General features: G+C 36.6%; 2 protein-coding genes across 4 annotated transcripts in view; one reads left to right on the top strand and one right to left on the bottom strand.

Annotated features, from left to right (window-relative positions):
* thw (thawb) overlaps positions 1–10434 on the top strand; it is a 73192-nt gene extending 62758 nt beyond the window's left edge. For all 3 annotated transcript variants that reach the window (XM_053759241.2, XM_053759242.2, XM_053759243.2), the window contains exons 5-8: positions 3005–3045; positions 4340–4514; positions 5029–5144; positions 5546–10434. In XM_053759241.2, coding sequence (XP_053615216.1) covers positions 3005–3045; positions 4340–4514; positions 5029–5144; positions 5546–9184 — 3971 coding nt within the window. In that variant the 3' untranslated portion in view covers positions 9185–10434. The remainder of the gene's footprint in view (positions 1–3004; positions 3046–4339; positions 4515–5028; positions 5145–5545) is intronic.
* On the bottom strand, positions 197–14927 carry LOC128678023 (uncharacterized protein). The gene is made up of 9 exons (XM_053759244.2): positions 14725–14927; positions 14446–14614; positions 14090–14303; positions 13347–13528; positions 12878–12997; positions 12424–12644; positions 11779–11975; positions 11259–11435; positions 197–354 (listed from the first exon to the last, which is right to left on the bottom strand). The coding sequence occupies exons 1-8, from the start codon at positions 14844–14846 to the stop codon at positions 11266–11268; spliced, it is 1395 nt and encodes a 464-aa protein (XP_053615219.1). The 5' UTR covers positions 14847–14927; the 3' UTR covers positions 197–354; positions 11259–11265.
* Between the last annotated feature and the right edge of the window lie 1167 nt (positions 14928–16094).

Raw genomic sequence — 16094 nt, 5'->3', positions numbered from 1 at the left:
CAAGGTTTATCTATTAACAAAACTGTGAGTCAAAAAAACATCGTCATCATTTGCCTTATCTTGTCCCATCATCTGGGGTCGGCGCAAAATCTCTGTTCCCTCCACAATTCTCTATCTTTTGCCATATTTGGATCCACCCCCAGCAACCTCATATCCTCCCTGACTCAATCCATCCTTCTCTTCCTAGGCCTTCCTCGTCCTCTATATCCATGTACCTTCCTACTTAAAGCTTTCCTCAGTAAATGATTCTCTTCTCTCCTCATCACGTGTCCAAACCAACCGAGTCTATTACCTCTAATTTTATCATTTATAGGCGCAACTTTCCAACTTCCTCTGATATAAATATTCCTTACCCTGTAAGTCAAAAAAACATATAGATAAATTAACATCTTATCAAATATTAGAGTGGACCTTTCAAGATTACATGGTTCACGCTAAAATAAATTGCATTAGATAATAATAAGACAGGCGGGTCAGTAAAACAAATTAGACTTTCTAAGGCAATATTTAGTGGAATTTCCTAATTTGCTATCAATAAAGAAACGCTCTGCAAAATTTGTTTTTCAACACTTCAATTCAATAGTCAAAAGACTATACTTATAGATTAGTAAGGTAAGCCTTAGACAGAGTGAAAATTCATTCCATGAAAGGCAGTGTCTAAAACATTTAGACTGTAAACACTGAGAAACTTTTATAGTATAGTATAAACTATTTCCACATATCAAAGGTGATTAAAACAGGTGTTTTTTTTCTACTCGCAATAAGATAAAGTACAGTTTGCGCAAATTTATATAAAACAAAAAAAAAATGGAGCAAGAGAACATCTTCAATAGGTACTGATATAATAAATTGCTCACGATACAAATATTTCAACATATTTTACATAATGTATATTGAAGATCAGACCAGTGGCATGCACTACTGGCACAGAAACGTGCACGTGCGCTTACGATTTTAGAAAAAAAAAGCGTGCTAATCTTACACGTGTTGCAAAGTTTTTACTAAATAACCGTTTAGTATTGCTAAATGTCTACTTAAACTAAGATAATAATTTGAACAATATGTTATTTTTAAAGAGCAAATCTCTGCAACTTCTTAAGTATCAAATTAATATCGAAAATTCTTGTCTGGACCATTCAGGAGAAAATTTTTCCAAAAATTGGAGAGACTCAGGGCATGGCTTATACCGTAAACTGACTTTTCATGCTAAGATTCCTTCATTATATTCGATGGAGAAGCAACGTTTCATAGCAACGTAATCGAGTAGTAATTGGCAGTATTTGTGTTTTATATTTTACGCATCAGTATGAGTAGAAAAAAACAACAAATAAAATAACTGTGTATGTCGGATCATGTTGTAAGGTTTACAAGCTGTAAGCATTCATTTATGTTCATACAAAATAAAACATTCTTGTCATACATGCAACATCACATCCGCGCGCATCTCGTAGATGTAATATCTATATCTAGACTAGATACAACAAAGCATGAACCGATCTTGGACAGAATTATCATTTATTCAGTTCTCATTGATCAAATCCATTCAATGTTAATCTAAATACCTGTCACAGATCATCAATTAAAAGCACAGACTATCTATTACAGAAAGCCTATTTAGGCAGTTATATAACATTATTAATATTCAAGTAGAAAGCACAGGTCTTTGTTGCAAATTATTCATAGAATTGTCAATTTGTTTTGTCGGTATTGTTGCCCAAATTAGGATCAGATTGTGAACAGCCATTGTTCAGACGTGAATAAAAAGTAGATCTGTATTACAACTCTAGATATATCCACGCCCATCTTTAGTAGGGCTGTCACAAACGAATATTTTATTGACAAATTGCTACAACTTGCTAATTTTCGTTACTTCTAGATTGACACCTACGTGTCAATTTTAGGTTATAAAAAAGCTGTGACGACGAATTTCTCCGCTACAAATTGATTTAAATGGTAACTAAATTAATTTTAGGTATATCGATATGAATGAACAGAATCTTGCTCTAGATTTTGTTGTTCTGGATTGGTCTGGTAGCAAAATGGGAATAACCAGCTGTTTCTTCTTCCGAGCAGGTTATAAACGTAAATTAATGGGAAGGTCTAAAGGGAACAAACTGAAGATTGTTTATGTGCATAGGGCTAACAATCTGTCACTAATAAATCTAATTTCCACCAATAAACCACCATATGTTCAGCTAACGTTGCCCTCGAGTTTCGTAACACTTGACTCTGTCTACGTTAGGGCTAAAGACGTGATACTGTGTCTTTTTCACACATAAATTCAAAGTACCTAACTAAGGTTATCATCATAGATGTATAAATAATAACGCACCGGTTAAACTTCCTGTTGATAAATACTGCAGCAATTTATTTGTATATTTTACGAAGGTACCAGTTACTTGCCAATTTGTATGAATAAAATTGACATGTAATTATCCCTCAAGAACGTCACCGATAATGACCAGGACTTCAAGGTCACGGGCCTCATTCACACGACCAACAAAACAAATTGCCAATCAAATACAATTTCCTCACATACACTACAAATTAAGTCTTTATGCACATTTTGTTAATTGGCGAATACGTTTAATAGTTATCAACGGTTTATTATAAATCTATTGCCATGACTTTTTCCATCCATATCCATACTTCTATATTTTCCTAACCCTTTCAACTTTGACCCCACTCATTCAAATTTAATTTGAGCAATTAGTTCGTTCATCAATACACATGCCTAATATGTACAAAAACAATGTAATTAGGTAAGTAGGTATCGATTATGATAGCACAGCATAATAGAATGTATATTACCTATAATGTGAAAGACTGTCTGTCTATCACGCTTTCACGGCTAAACTTCTTTTTGATGAATGATGGTAATGACCCGATCTCAAACATATTATATCGCGGACGGAGTGTGATAAAAACTATGGATATAAATATAAAAGAAAAACGAAATAAAATATAATAATTTAAATTTAAATAAAATCTTTTTCCTTTTCAGGTGACTGCGATGGAGCACGAAGACAAGCCCAACGACGAAAGGTGAGTGTCATGTTATTTCTACATAAGTATAACAACACTGCAACTAATGTATGATTTTTACACACATATATAGGTAAATATATATGTGACAAACTTTTTCAGGGTAAATTGAAGCCAAAATGTATGTTTGTGTGCGCATCACGTTAACTACTTTTATTATTATATACTTTATTATTACTATAGGTATATAGATGTTGGTCTAACTCATGTCAATCTTAAAAACCTAAGAAATAAGTTCTTCATTCTAAGTGTCACATTGCGACAAATAATTTTATAAATATGCATCTGTTTGCAAAAGTTGTTTTCAAGTAACAATATTAATAATTCCTTTTAGGTACGATATAATACGCTGCTCATTTTCACACAAAGACTCGTGCTAGCTCCACTGATCTTTCTTATATCATATCCGTGATATAATACATAACATATTGACACTCTGTAATTCCCAACCATTGTCTATCATCTCCAACAAAGAAGCTACAGACCATGCATCATTTAAATCGAAAGTTATTTAGAGCGAAAGTAAAGATCTCATCGTAGAGTAATGAACCGGCACGATCCGCACGATTGATGAGTTTGAACCTAGAAAACTAGTTCAGTACATATGGCACGGTATTCCATAAAGATTAATGAAATTGATGTAACTATTGGTATAGTTTGTACGCTATTAGAATTTGTTAGTCACTCGCTGTATCTAAGTAACAAAGAGTTGTAAATTTTGTCTTAAAAAGGCATATGTAAATAAATTATTAAAAGAAGAATACCGAAGCGGTTATGGTTCAAATTGAGACGCCTGTGTCTGTGAACCGAAAGGTTTTAGATTCGAATCCAACTTTTGACCACCATCTACTGTAGATGGTGGTCAAAAGTTGGATTCGAATCTGATCTCTGATCTGTACCAGACACGACCACTGGTCTGACAACTAGGGATGCCGACGAACATGCGAAGACGCAAAATTTGCTGAGGGGCTGAGGAAGAAATTGTGAGAACGCTCAGACGAGAGACAGATAGAATTATATCGACCACCTCTTGCTTCCAATGAAGGAAAACATCATGAGGAAACATACCTTCACTGTCGTTGATAATTTATCACCTAGTATGTGAAACGGAGAAGTCAATGGCAAACCACTCCATTGATATCACCAAGAAATTAACTGGATGTAGTTAATTTCACTTCATGACCACGACCCTCAGCAAACAAAGAAGGAATACGACTGTATGGAATGAAGGACCATATTTCGAGCATGTATTTAAAATAAACATTAATAACAAACTTAAATCATTGCTTTCCAGGACACTGCACGTTCTCCCGAACTATACCTGCCAGCGCCGAGCGCGGAGAGCTTGCAGGCTATAGCACAGGCTATGAACGCCGCCGGCTTCGAGGCTATAACTGAAGGCAAGGCTTTGGTCAAGCGGCTTATACCTGCTGACAGCCAGCCTGACCTGGACGTTGTCGAGTATCAAGGTCAGTTGGTAATCAATACAATACAATCCTTTTTAGATATTAAAATGTATTAATAACTTATCGCTATAAGCGATTACTCCACATAAAAAAAATGACAACAACTAAAAAAAACTGAAAAAGATGCCGACGACAGTGGAAACGAAAAAGTAGGAAAGCGGGCCCTGGTCTCCGACTCTACATAGCTGCGGAAGTAAACGTGAAAACGCTCAGATGAGAAAAAACATTCCTTTTCTTATTTTTTTATTTTAATTGCAACAAGTGATTATAAAATAGTTGTTGTATATGAGTAGTTCGAGCATGGACCTCTTAATCATCACTACCACTAGTACCCAGTGACGATAAAAGGGATTTTTTCTCTTACATACATTTACTTATTTATGTCGTACTCAGGTCGGCCTTCCTTATGGACGCTTAATTAGTGTATTTGTCATGACCAATCTCGGGCCCATTGCGGATTGGCAGGTTATCTTAGCTATGTACAGTCTTTATTAAAATATTCCCTCTTACTTTCCAGGAGTGATCGGCAAAGCTGGCGTGGACTTCCCGGCGTATCCCAACATCCCGAGCACCGGCTTCAACTGCAAGAACGTGCCCACAGGATACTATGCGGACTTGGAGACTGATTGCCAGGTTAGTCGTCAACATCATCATCGGAAATTATGCTGATATAGATAGGCCTCGTTATATCACACTGCTGGGTATAGATCGTCTTTCAACTTATGCCATTCACCTCTTTCCAGTGCTGTTCGAAACTACTTTCGACCTCCGGCTAGACGCCCACCTTTCTCAGGCTAAGCTAGTTCTCTATATCGTCCTTACATGTCAGCATTCTTGTTTGTGACGCACAAGGCTCAGGATCCATGTACAAAAATAACTTTAAAATCTGTGACACAGTAAAGTCAGGTTTTATGACCGGTCGCCTGTCTGACATCAACACGACATCAACCCAACATCAATGTTTGTTCCGTGTGTCATTCTCATCTCTTATTTTGTCGGAAATAACATTAAACCCTTTATTTTTTATTTTACAGGTTTTCCACATCTGTGACACATCGCGCAAAATCTCGTTCCTATGTCCTAACGGCACCATCTTCAGCCAGTCGCATCTCATCTGTGACTGGTGGTTCAAGGTGGACTGCGCCTCCGCTCCCGCCCTCTACGAGTCCAGCGCCGAATATTACTCAAACGAGCAAAAGAAATCCCAAAAAATTACACAAAGCCTAAGCAAGAACGCAGACCTTCAACAAATCGGTAGCGATACGAACCTCAGAACAGAAACGAGAAGAACTTCTGCCAATATCCCTACAGCAACTGAACGCTTACTTAGACACAGACAAAGACTTCAATCTTCGGGCGATGCTCAGCTACCTATCTCTAAAGCCACGTCCAGAAGCTACCAAGCCCTGTTCGATTTCAACCCGACACAAAGAACTCAAGCTACAACTGCTTTCGAAAAGAGAAGAAAGAACTTAGTGCAGCTGATTACAAATGGATTTGGGAATGGACCAGACAGAAGCACTCAGCCTACGTACACAGAGGCACCATCGTACAGATCTACACAAGCTACGTTAGATCATAATAACCTACGAGAAATGCAAGTGGCTGCTGAAACTGCTTCGTTTACAAACAATAATAACAGACAATTCTTACAAGAATACAATAGCAAAAATTTTAGGCCGTACCCAGTTTACACTCCAAACTTAACGACAAGACAACCAAAAGCCAAAAGCAATCCGAATCTGACTTCTTTATATGATATTCGTGACCAAACTTTAGGTCAGACACAAGCTGAGACAACTACCACTAAAAGACAAGTGTGGTTCCACGACTCCACTACCAAACGACCAACTTTGATGCCGTATACTAAAGCTTACACAACCAACACCTACGATAAGAAAGATCCTTATACAAGGCCTGGAGTATCTCTACTGAAAGATTTCTTAAATAAAAAGAAAAATGAAACATTGACAACAACCACTGAAAAAGTCAAACAAGCCACTGAACGAAGCTTCTACAAAACCAATATTGATAATAAAGTCTCAATTGAAACTAAAAATTCATTTGAATCAGCTACCAAAATACCAGAAACTACACGAAATGAATTCACACAATCAAGTGAACCATCAATTGCTACCAGTCGATCAGATACGTATACATATTTACCACAAATTACGACTGAACCATATCAAGAAAGACGAGACAGACTCATTAGGAAACTGAACTTTGAATCAGTGTATGGCACTACCCCTACACCGCCAACGCTCAATACAGAAAAATTCTACGGAGATCAGCCCAACAGACCAGGTCTTGTGGTTCCACCTTCTTTGACTCCTAAGACTCTGCATAGTCTGGCAATTTATTACGCAACAGCATTGGATAATTTATCAACTACTCCACCACCCGAAGAAGAAACTCAAACCACGTCACCGCCTTTCGATGAATATGGCGATCATACTCTCGAAGACTCTTTGCCAGCGTTATTTAGCCGACACACCATCAACAAATACAGTAACCTATTTAGTAATGGAAAACAAAATGCAGATTTATTAGAAGAAATAAAGTCGGACCCTAACGGAACGTATAATGAGTTAGTCGATGATTTGACTGTTCAACAGAGTCAAAATCCTCTGGCAACTTCTCCTCAGATAAGAGAATTAGCTCAAGTGTTCACGCACGCACTTTCAGCATATCTTCAGGATCCTGTACAGTTCAGGAAGGCATTGTCTGAAATAAGACCTACTCAACCCACATTTGGCGATGTAACAACCGAAGAATCGGTTAATACAGAGCCAACTACAACTGTCAATGAAGATGATGATGAAATCCTTGGTTTCTCAGACGACAATAAAATATCAAGACCATCTTTAGTTTCGCTTAGAGATGCTAAGGCCCTTAAACTGTCTACGCCATACCCATTAAGCTCCGAAACAGTAGCAACTCAAACAGAACAACGACTTTCTAGTACTGAAACAGTACCTAACACTTACCCAACTACTCCCAGAAGTCCCTTCAGATGCTGTGGTAGAATTTCGGCTTCATACACCACCCCAACCGCTACCGCACCAGTTAGTTACACTAACATTGTGAATGCAAAAAGTTTTGGTTTAAGAAGTAATGACAACCAAGACTCTATTACCTCCACTGAAAGTACTTATACGGCTCCAAGTTACATAGGAAACCGTAATAACATCAATGACTCTCCTTATGGACAAGGTGTAAACCCTATAGAATCGAAACCACTAAATGAATATATTGAAGCGACCAATTTACCTACCGCATGGGGAATTGATACTTCAGAAACAACAATTTCACCTATTACTAATGCACATGCAAATACATTCGAAAGCAAGAAAATAAAGGCGGTGACATATATTCCAACAACCACAGCTGTTTATTTCACTGAAAACGATAGCGTTGAATTAGAAAATGAGGAAGAACTACAACGAGCGCATAGTCAATCTTTCTTGAGCCCACAGGACAATGCTATCGGTAATCGTCAAGGTAAAAAACTTAATTTAGAAGGAGAAGCATTTAAAAAGCCTTCTGAAGAATTAGAAGCACCAACTCTTCCAGACAGTGAGGCAACCACGTTTAGAACCACGACTCAGTCTCCTTCTACAACAACTACTAAAACAGAAGAGCAAGAAATCGCTACAACAGTATCTCCTACAGTTGATAATACGTATACATCACCAGATAGTGAGAAAACCACAAATTATCTCACCTGGTCAAGCACTTATGGAACTTGGCACAGTACCGTTGTAGATCCCATTACTGTGAACGATGGTTTGAGCCAAACAACTGCTGAGGAATCTGCCCAAGGCACACGACAAACTGCGAGTTGGGACATCAGCACTGTTACTACAACGGCATCACCAATATACACAGGATCGTATGAACAAACCGTATCACCATCATCAAACGTCGAACTGTCAACACCATCTAGTATAACTGACGATCGATTTGGCAGATTCTTAAGAGAACAGACTTCCACTGAACCAGGTCAAGACATATCTACTATTGCTGATACAGTAGTGGAAAAGGCAAAAGAAATAATGAACTCTACAACCACGGAAAAGCTTATGAACGTAATGAAGAAAACGAAATCAAAGACAGTAAAAAGATTGATCCTTCTATTAGTCCAAACATGCGATGATGATCACAATACGACTGCTGAAGCGTCCAAGAGAGCTTTACTTGAAGCCTTAATGGCAGTTTCTCAGAAAGACATGGATGAAATTGCTAAAGAAGAACTTGAGGAAATTCCTTTAACAACTGTGGACTATGAATCTGTAACGACGGAAGAAAAGAGAAGTGATAGACGAAGAGCTAAGAGCCTGAACTTCGACGCGAGTGCAATCAATTCTCTTTCGAATCCATCGACGACGGAGTATATTAGAACTACTGTTACAACTACAACCGAAGCTCCAACGGAAACTGTACCAGTAACAATAACCACTACAACTAGAAGTCCATTCAGAAGGGGTGCTAAGAAATTCCAAGTGAAAACAACGCAACCTGATATTAGAGTGACACGAGCTCCTTTTGTTGATATCCCTAAAGCAGAAGCCAGGGTTGCGCCAAATGGTCCCGAACTAAAAGGAGCCTCTGATACCAGAGCCTTAGAATTATTAAGGTCTTTGTACACGATCGCGGCGAGATGGGGTTGAAAATTATGAGTTGTTAAATTATTGGACTTTCGAATTTATATTTAGGGGAACTGATCGTATAAGTGTAAACTAGGTCTAAAATACTCAACCATCGTTCCAAAAGCCCTAAATATAAATACATTTTTTAATGTAATTGTGATCTTTGTACATAGTATTTGGTTTTCGTCACAAAATTAGAACTGATGATATATATTTTTCTCTTGATAATGTGACTTGTAATATAAGAAACAACTCTAGTGAAGTAATTGGCTAGAAACAATTTCATTCCAGTTACTAAAATTATGTAAGTGTTGTTGTCATATTTGTATTAAAAATAAACTTCTACACATAGACTAAATATAAACTTTCTATTGTTATTTTTTAAGCGAACAAGTATCAAAAATTATGAAATGTGTGTTCGTACTATACGAGATTTTATACAATACATAATATAGTTAACTTATTATGTTTGTTACTATATGTACTAGAATAATTTGTATTTTCCTATTTTTAAGGAAACCTAGCCTAACTACGGGTCGGTTGGGAGCTGACACGTCAAACATAGTCTGTCTCTGTCGCATGTAGGAATGCTACAAGCGAATGACAAAAACTATAATTACTGTCAGTTTTTGTTTTGACAAGGGCGTGTGCGATATTCCTGCAACACAGGCGCCTTCATTATGCAAGATAATATGGGTGCTTAGTCTCCTGACTAAATGACCTGATTCACAACTTGCTGATAAAGTAATAACCTTTAATAATATTATAACATTATAGAACAGATAGTTCAAAAATGTTTTATAAATGTTGGACAGGGTTAACTGGCAAATAACGCGAAGCATAGTTATCTAGAAGTTAAGTTTGTCTGTCAGATTACAATATGATATTTTTAGAAAAGTAAATAAATATTGGAAAAATAAACATTTTAAAATCAAAAACACAAATTAATAGTTAAACATAAAAAAATTGACTACTACATTGTAAATGCTATAAAGTAGGTAATTATAAAATTAGAAACGATTACGGACGAAAGTGGTATATTTTTCGTTATATAAAATTCATTGGAACACGAAAAAAACGTGGGCGAAGCCGCAGACAAAAGCTAGTACACAACATAATAGGAATATTGCACATGGCTGTTAGCAAACCGACCTATACTGAGTTACCTACATCTAATGTACCCTAGTGTTAGTTTTCACTGCCACATTTATTGTAATATACTATTTGTAAGTACTACTAGATGTAATATAAATACAGTTAGTAATTTTTTTTACAAAATATTGATTTTGTTTTATTCCGTTCTGTCTAATGAGCACATCTCTATATAATATTATTTTTGAGTGGTTCAGGTGAAACACAGGTTCAGATGAAAATGAAACAACAAAATAGTGATCCCAGTCCCAATGAATATTTAAATTGAATTTAATGTGAAAGTTAGTTTCTTTTTTACGTCTTTACGTTTTATGTACTTGAAGCGGTAGTGGTGTAATGGTTAAGACCTGTGGACGAATGGTCTCAGGTTGATATCCTACTCGTGCCATATGAGTTTGTATACCAATCGTGACTCATGTATTGTAGTTTTCATAGACTACCACTTGCTTCCGGTGAAGGAAAACATCGTGAGGAAACCTGCACACTGGTTGACAGTTTAGTTCCCTACTGTGTTTACGACTACCTGCCACTAGATGGCGGTAAGTAGTCGTAAAAGCCATGTGAGATGCCTTTAGGCGACTTAAATAAAATCTGACACCAATGTTACCAATAACACACTCGATATGATGATGATGCTTTATCTACTGAAGAAATCTTCTTCAAATGTTGTATATATGTAGTTTTGAAGTACGGAGGACATAGCGTGACTTCACGCATCCCGGAAAATAACTTTTAAAAATCTCTTCAAACTTTTTACGTAATGTATATAGTTACATCAATGTCATCTTCGACTACAGCAGAGTGAAATAGCAATACGACCGTGAAACATGCGTGAACGACAGAGATAAAAGATATCAAAGTTTACTGCCTTTTCTGTCAACTGAGAAACATACTATAGCATAATGAAAGAACAACAATCAAATAAAATAATTTTATTCCTTACATCACAATCACTTTTTCCCTGCAGACCTAGTGAGGTACCTCTCCACATCCTGGTCAGTGACCTTGTGTCCGGCCTTGAAGTAGCTCTTGGTTTTCTTCCTCTTCTTCATCATCAGCTTCGCGCCCGCGACAGCGCCGCGGCGCTGGAGTGACTCGTAGCGGTCGCGGAGAAGATTACCTGACGAAAAATACAAGTTTTATAAATAACTAGATTTTGCCTGCAGCTTCGTTCGTGTAAATTTCCCACGGAAATCGTGTTTTTTTCGGCATAGAAGGTACTCTATGTCCTTCTCCACACTTCAAACTATACATATGCAAAAATTCAAGAAGTTTGGTTGGGTAGATAAAGCGTGAAGAGGTAACAAACAAACTTATTTTCACATTTATATTAGTTAAGATAGGATAATAAATAAATAAACATACGTAAAACGTACGACATCCACGGGAAGATATGGACTGGTCCTATTTTAGGGCGGAAATACACGCCACATACAGTAATAAAATAGAGTACAGTAACTCACTTTTAGCATTGATATGCCTCAAATCTCCGCTCAATAGCTCAGGGTCAACGAACTCCGGTTCTTTCTTAGCAATCTTGTTCTTGTTGAGCGCCGGCAGCGCGGCGGCGGCGGCTTCCGAGCGTTTCTCTGAGCGTTTAGTGCGCTCTTCTTCTTGGCGTTTCTCTTTGTTCGTTATTGTTGATTGTAGTTTGCGAAGGCTGAAAGAAAGATAATCAATTTAGGTCTCTTTTCTCCTCACTAAATACAAGTATTGTTCATGGATTTTTTTCACGTGTAACAAAGGAAGTGTGAGATGTTTAAGAAAACATAATAACGTGAAATATATTTTAAATCCTTTTTATACATTACAATATTATGCCTCATGACATTCAGCAATATCTTTGTCTTGATCAGGATTTACACAGATTATGATGTACACCGTTTTCGGTTTATTCTACTGTTCTACATATGGAAAACAATAAAAAATTCTAATGAAATTCTTTATCTAATGTGTCATAATTTGTAAGCAAGATTGCATGCTTGTAAATTGTGGCATGATTGCAAAATAATTTTTTTATATTATTCACTAATACATAAAAGAAATTACTAAAAATTTGATGGTAGAGCTCAGTGTGCTACATACATTATCAAACAAAAAATAATTACCGGTAAATATCAGTAATCTTCTTCTTATCAATCTTCTCCCTCTTCAGCCTTTCCTTCTCCGCGATCCTCTCCTTCTGTTTCCTCCTCGCTTTATGGTCCTTCTTCTTGTTCTTCACTGGTGGGTTCACTGCTCTATACTCGCCGTCGGAGTCGGGGTCACTGACCTGTGCCGGGTCATGGGGCTTCGGCAGGCCAGCGCTCATTTCTTCCCGCCATTGGTTCTAAAATCGAAATGAGAAATGCCATTTATACTTTCATTTTCTTGCGTATCGATGGCAAAACCGAAAATGGTTCACTAGCTACCAAATAAATCCGATCTTTTCACTGCCGAACAATGGTCAAACGTCAACTTTTTGACACATACTTTCAACCTCTAAATTGCCCCCCTATGGGCAATGGTTGAAATTGTGTGTGAAAACGATAGAAGAAATGGTAGAAAGAAAATAAATTTTACCTCTTTCTCCTGCTGTGTGACCTTGCTGAACATTCCATTGGTGACCCTCAGCAGATGCTGTTCCCGCTTAATCATCTTCTCCTCATGCTGTACAACATCTTGTAGCAGTTGTTGGTGTTCCTGGAAATTTGATATAATTATTTTATTTATCTTATTCTCTCATTCCCAGTTCCCTATGGGGTTGTGACGGTATGAAGCCTGGGGTCAATGCAAAAAAATAACTGAACCTATATTTTAGAAGATTCAGCTTTGGGCCTGAGTCTAACTATGCTTGGGGGTTCATTTTTAAAGACAGGGTCAAAATATGTGGAAATCAGGAAGGAGGAATGCTACTGGGTGCCAAGGATATTATATAAGAAACCCTTAGTCGCCTTGTAAGACATCCATGAGAGAATATGGAGAGATCCTAGTCTTCCAGAACCTTGCTTGTTTGCCTACAATATTTTAATACTTAGTAAGAAAGTCTTACTTGGTAAGAAGGATTGTAACTGATGCCCGGATGTGGAGCCTCTACTGCTGCTCTGGTCACAATGGTCTTGGGCGGTGGAGGCTTTGGTCTGAGGCGTTTGTCTGGTAACACATTGTGGAGTTGAGCCTGTGTGGGAATGAACTCATCGCACAGGGTGGTCGGGATTCCTTTTGCTTCTGGCACTGGAAATTGAAAGGTATTAATAACCCTGTGCAAAGTGTGCTGTGTATTTATCAAACCATAAGATTATATGGTAAAGCCATAGCACCATAAAAAAATTGGATTCAGATCATTATTAAAAAGTGTAGGAGAATTATATGTATGAAAAACTACAAAACCAGTCAGGACATGATAAGACAACTTACTTTTTGTGACCACATTAACAAAGTTAATCAAACCAGAACTAGAATTTCAGAGGGACTGTTGTAAAGAAATTGTTTTTAAATTAATTTTCTAATAACTTGTCTGTGCTGTTGTTGATATTTATTGAAATATAAACAATAACACGACAATTCATTAGCAATCCTGCACATGCTTAGGACCTGATGAGTAAATAAGCTTCACACATTGACTGTGCTCCTCCCAAACAAAACAGCAAGCCAGTGTTAAATTAAACTTTGTAGACAATTATATTTGGCAGTCTGAGCTCCACACACACTCCTCTGTCACTGGAGGAGAGGCATAAAAACTTGGATGACTCCACAATCAACATTGGAATGAATATTAATGACAAATTAACTTACAAACTTCACCCCATAGATCTAAATCAAAATTCTCCTTAATCTGTTTAATTTTCCTCTTTTTCTCCAGAGCAATCTTTCGATTCTTCCGCGCTTCAACTGCCTTCTTCTCATAATAGCCCCGTTTTAACCTCCGCTGCTCTGTGACCTTACTGAGTGCAGTTGGTTTGAATCCAACTGGGTTCTTGTGGTTACGTTTTTTGTTTGGGTCTTCAACCTTCAAGCAAATGAGAACAAAGTTTTAAAATATACGGAATTATGCGCAATATTCATTTGAAGCATACTATGACTTTTTATTATCTCTGTGTACATAAAATGTTAAATAAAGAAATGGCTCAATAGCGAAGAACAGTGGGTACCTTGGAAGAAGGCAATAAAACTTCAAAACATTTGGGTGTTTCTACAAGCTTTTGTCTTTTCCGCTGCTTGGGTGTAAGGACCACTGGCTTTTCCTCTTTCGCTTCAAATTCACGTTCACCTTGGGTGTCCAATATAAATAACTCACTGTCTGGTTTTGTTTCAAACTTGCTAAAAAGAATACGACAAATTAATAATTTATTGTAAAAACTGCATGGTAGGTACCATGAAAAACTGACAATAATAATCAAAAATATCACATAACATCAACATAACCTCACCCTAGTCTTTCTTCTAGACGCTGGTCTTCAAGAAAAGCCTCCACATCGGTTATATCACAATGTTTCCGCCACGCTTTTTTGTTCTTTTTAGACACATGCTTCTTTTTCTTTACCACAGACATAATTCTAATAGAAAATAATTTATTTATCTAACAAGGATACATACGCGATAAAAACACGTTTTGAAAGGACAGAACAGAGAGATGTCAGATGTGACATTTATGTTTCGTTCATAGTAAACAAAAAAATTACACCTTTTACGAACCAAACTGTTTTCAATATACATAAAAATAGACATCTTGAAAATGTCTTAAAAATTTTACAGTATTAAATTTTATGTAAAATAACAGTAACTTTTGGGTTTTATGTATGTTTTTAACATATCATACTGATATCTTAAAAATATTTTCTCCGATAACGTTCCGTTAACATATACCTTACGGATCATATTTGGATTGTTTTATAAAAAAATGCTTACAATTATTTATAAAATGTATTTTTGTAAAAAAATAATATTTTAACTTAAAATATAAAAGTATTAACTAAAACAATAAAATGGCATTTAAGTATGTAAAATTGTTACTATAAAAGTTTTATTTCTCCTCTTCGCAGTCTTCATCTTCTTCCGCTGTTTCTTCTTTTGCCACTTCTGAAAAAATAATTATGACTTTTTGGATATCCGTATTCGATTTTGAATGGCGGGGAAAACTTTAAATAAAGAAATAAATTTTGTTTGTTTACGAGCACGACTCTTTATGAAAAAAAAAATGACGAAAATAAATTCTAAAGTTACGGTGTAACTGTTGAACACAGAGCTCAATTTGTGAGTTTACTTTATATAGCGTATGCTTTATATAGTTATATAGCGTTAAGATATATTACATTATTCAAATTAGTTAGTATTATATAGTTAATATTATAATATTCGAGTAGCGAGGTAGTAAGGTAGAGCTGATACATGACCTTTATATCTATTTCTTTTATCTATGTACGTGACTGAGAAATATTTCTATTATTGTTTCAATAAGAACTATCCTTGCTACTCCCTTAAATAAAAGTCTTAAAGCGGCTACTGAACCACCTGTACATATCGGCCAACTTTAGAAATTTAGTTTCGCTTTATCACCTACCTTGTTTAAACGAATATAAAATAATCACCAATTTGACGATCCAGGGTGCCATATGCTCTGTTCCTTGTTTTTGTACAGACTGTCTAATTCTACGTAGGTTTCAGGGAAGATCTGTTCAAATGAATCGCCGTCAAGTAATTTGATAGGCTCAGGCGACGGTACTGCTTCAGATTGCACTTCAGAAGCGGATGAAACCGGTTGTATCCGAATATCTTCGGATTCTTTCGAACTATGCGGGTT

Source organism: Plodia interpunctella, chromosome 19 (assembly GCF_027563975.2).
Source record: "Plodia interpunctella isolate USDA-ARS_2022_Savannah chromosome 19, ilPloInte3.2, whole genome shotgun sequence".
Taxonomy (NCBI): Eukaryota; Metazoa; Arthropoda; class Insecta; order Lepidoptera; family Pyralidae; genus Plodia; species Plodia interpunctella.
Note: the sequence above shows the minus strand (reverse complement) of the source record. Positions and strands in the feature narration are given on the sequence as shown.

Coding starts and splice junctions, on each gene's coding strand:
- LOC128678023 (XM_053759244.2), bottom strand. CDS start 14,846: ATGTCTGTGGTAAAGAAAAAGAAGCATGTGTCTAAAAAGAACAAAAAA. Junction 11,976..12,423: donor AAGATTACTGATATTTACCG/GTAATTATTTTT, acceptor TCTTTCTTTCAG/CCTTCGCAAACTACAATCAA. Junction 11,436..11,778: donor GAGGCATATCAATGCTAAAA/GTGAGTTACTGT, acceptor ATTTTTCGTCAG/GTAATCTTCTCCGCGACCGC.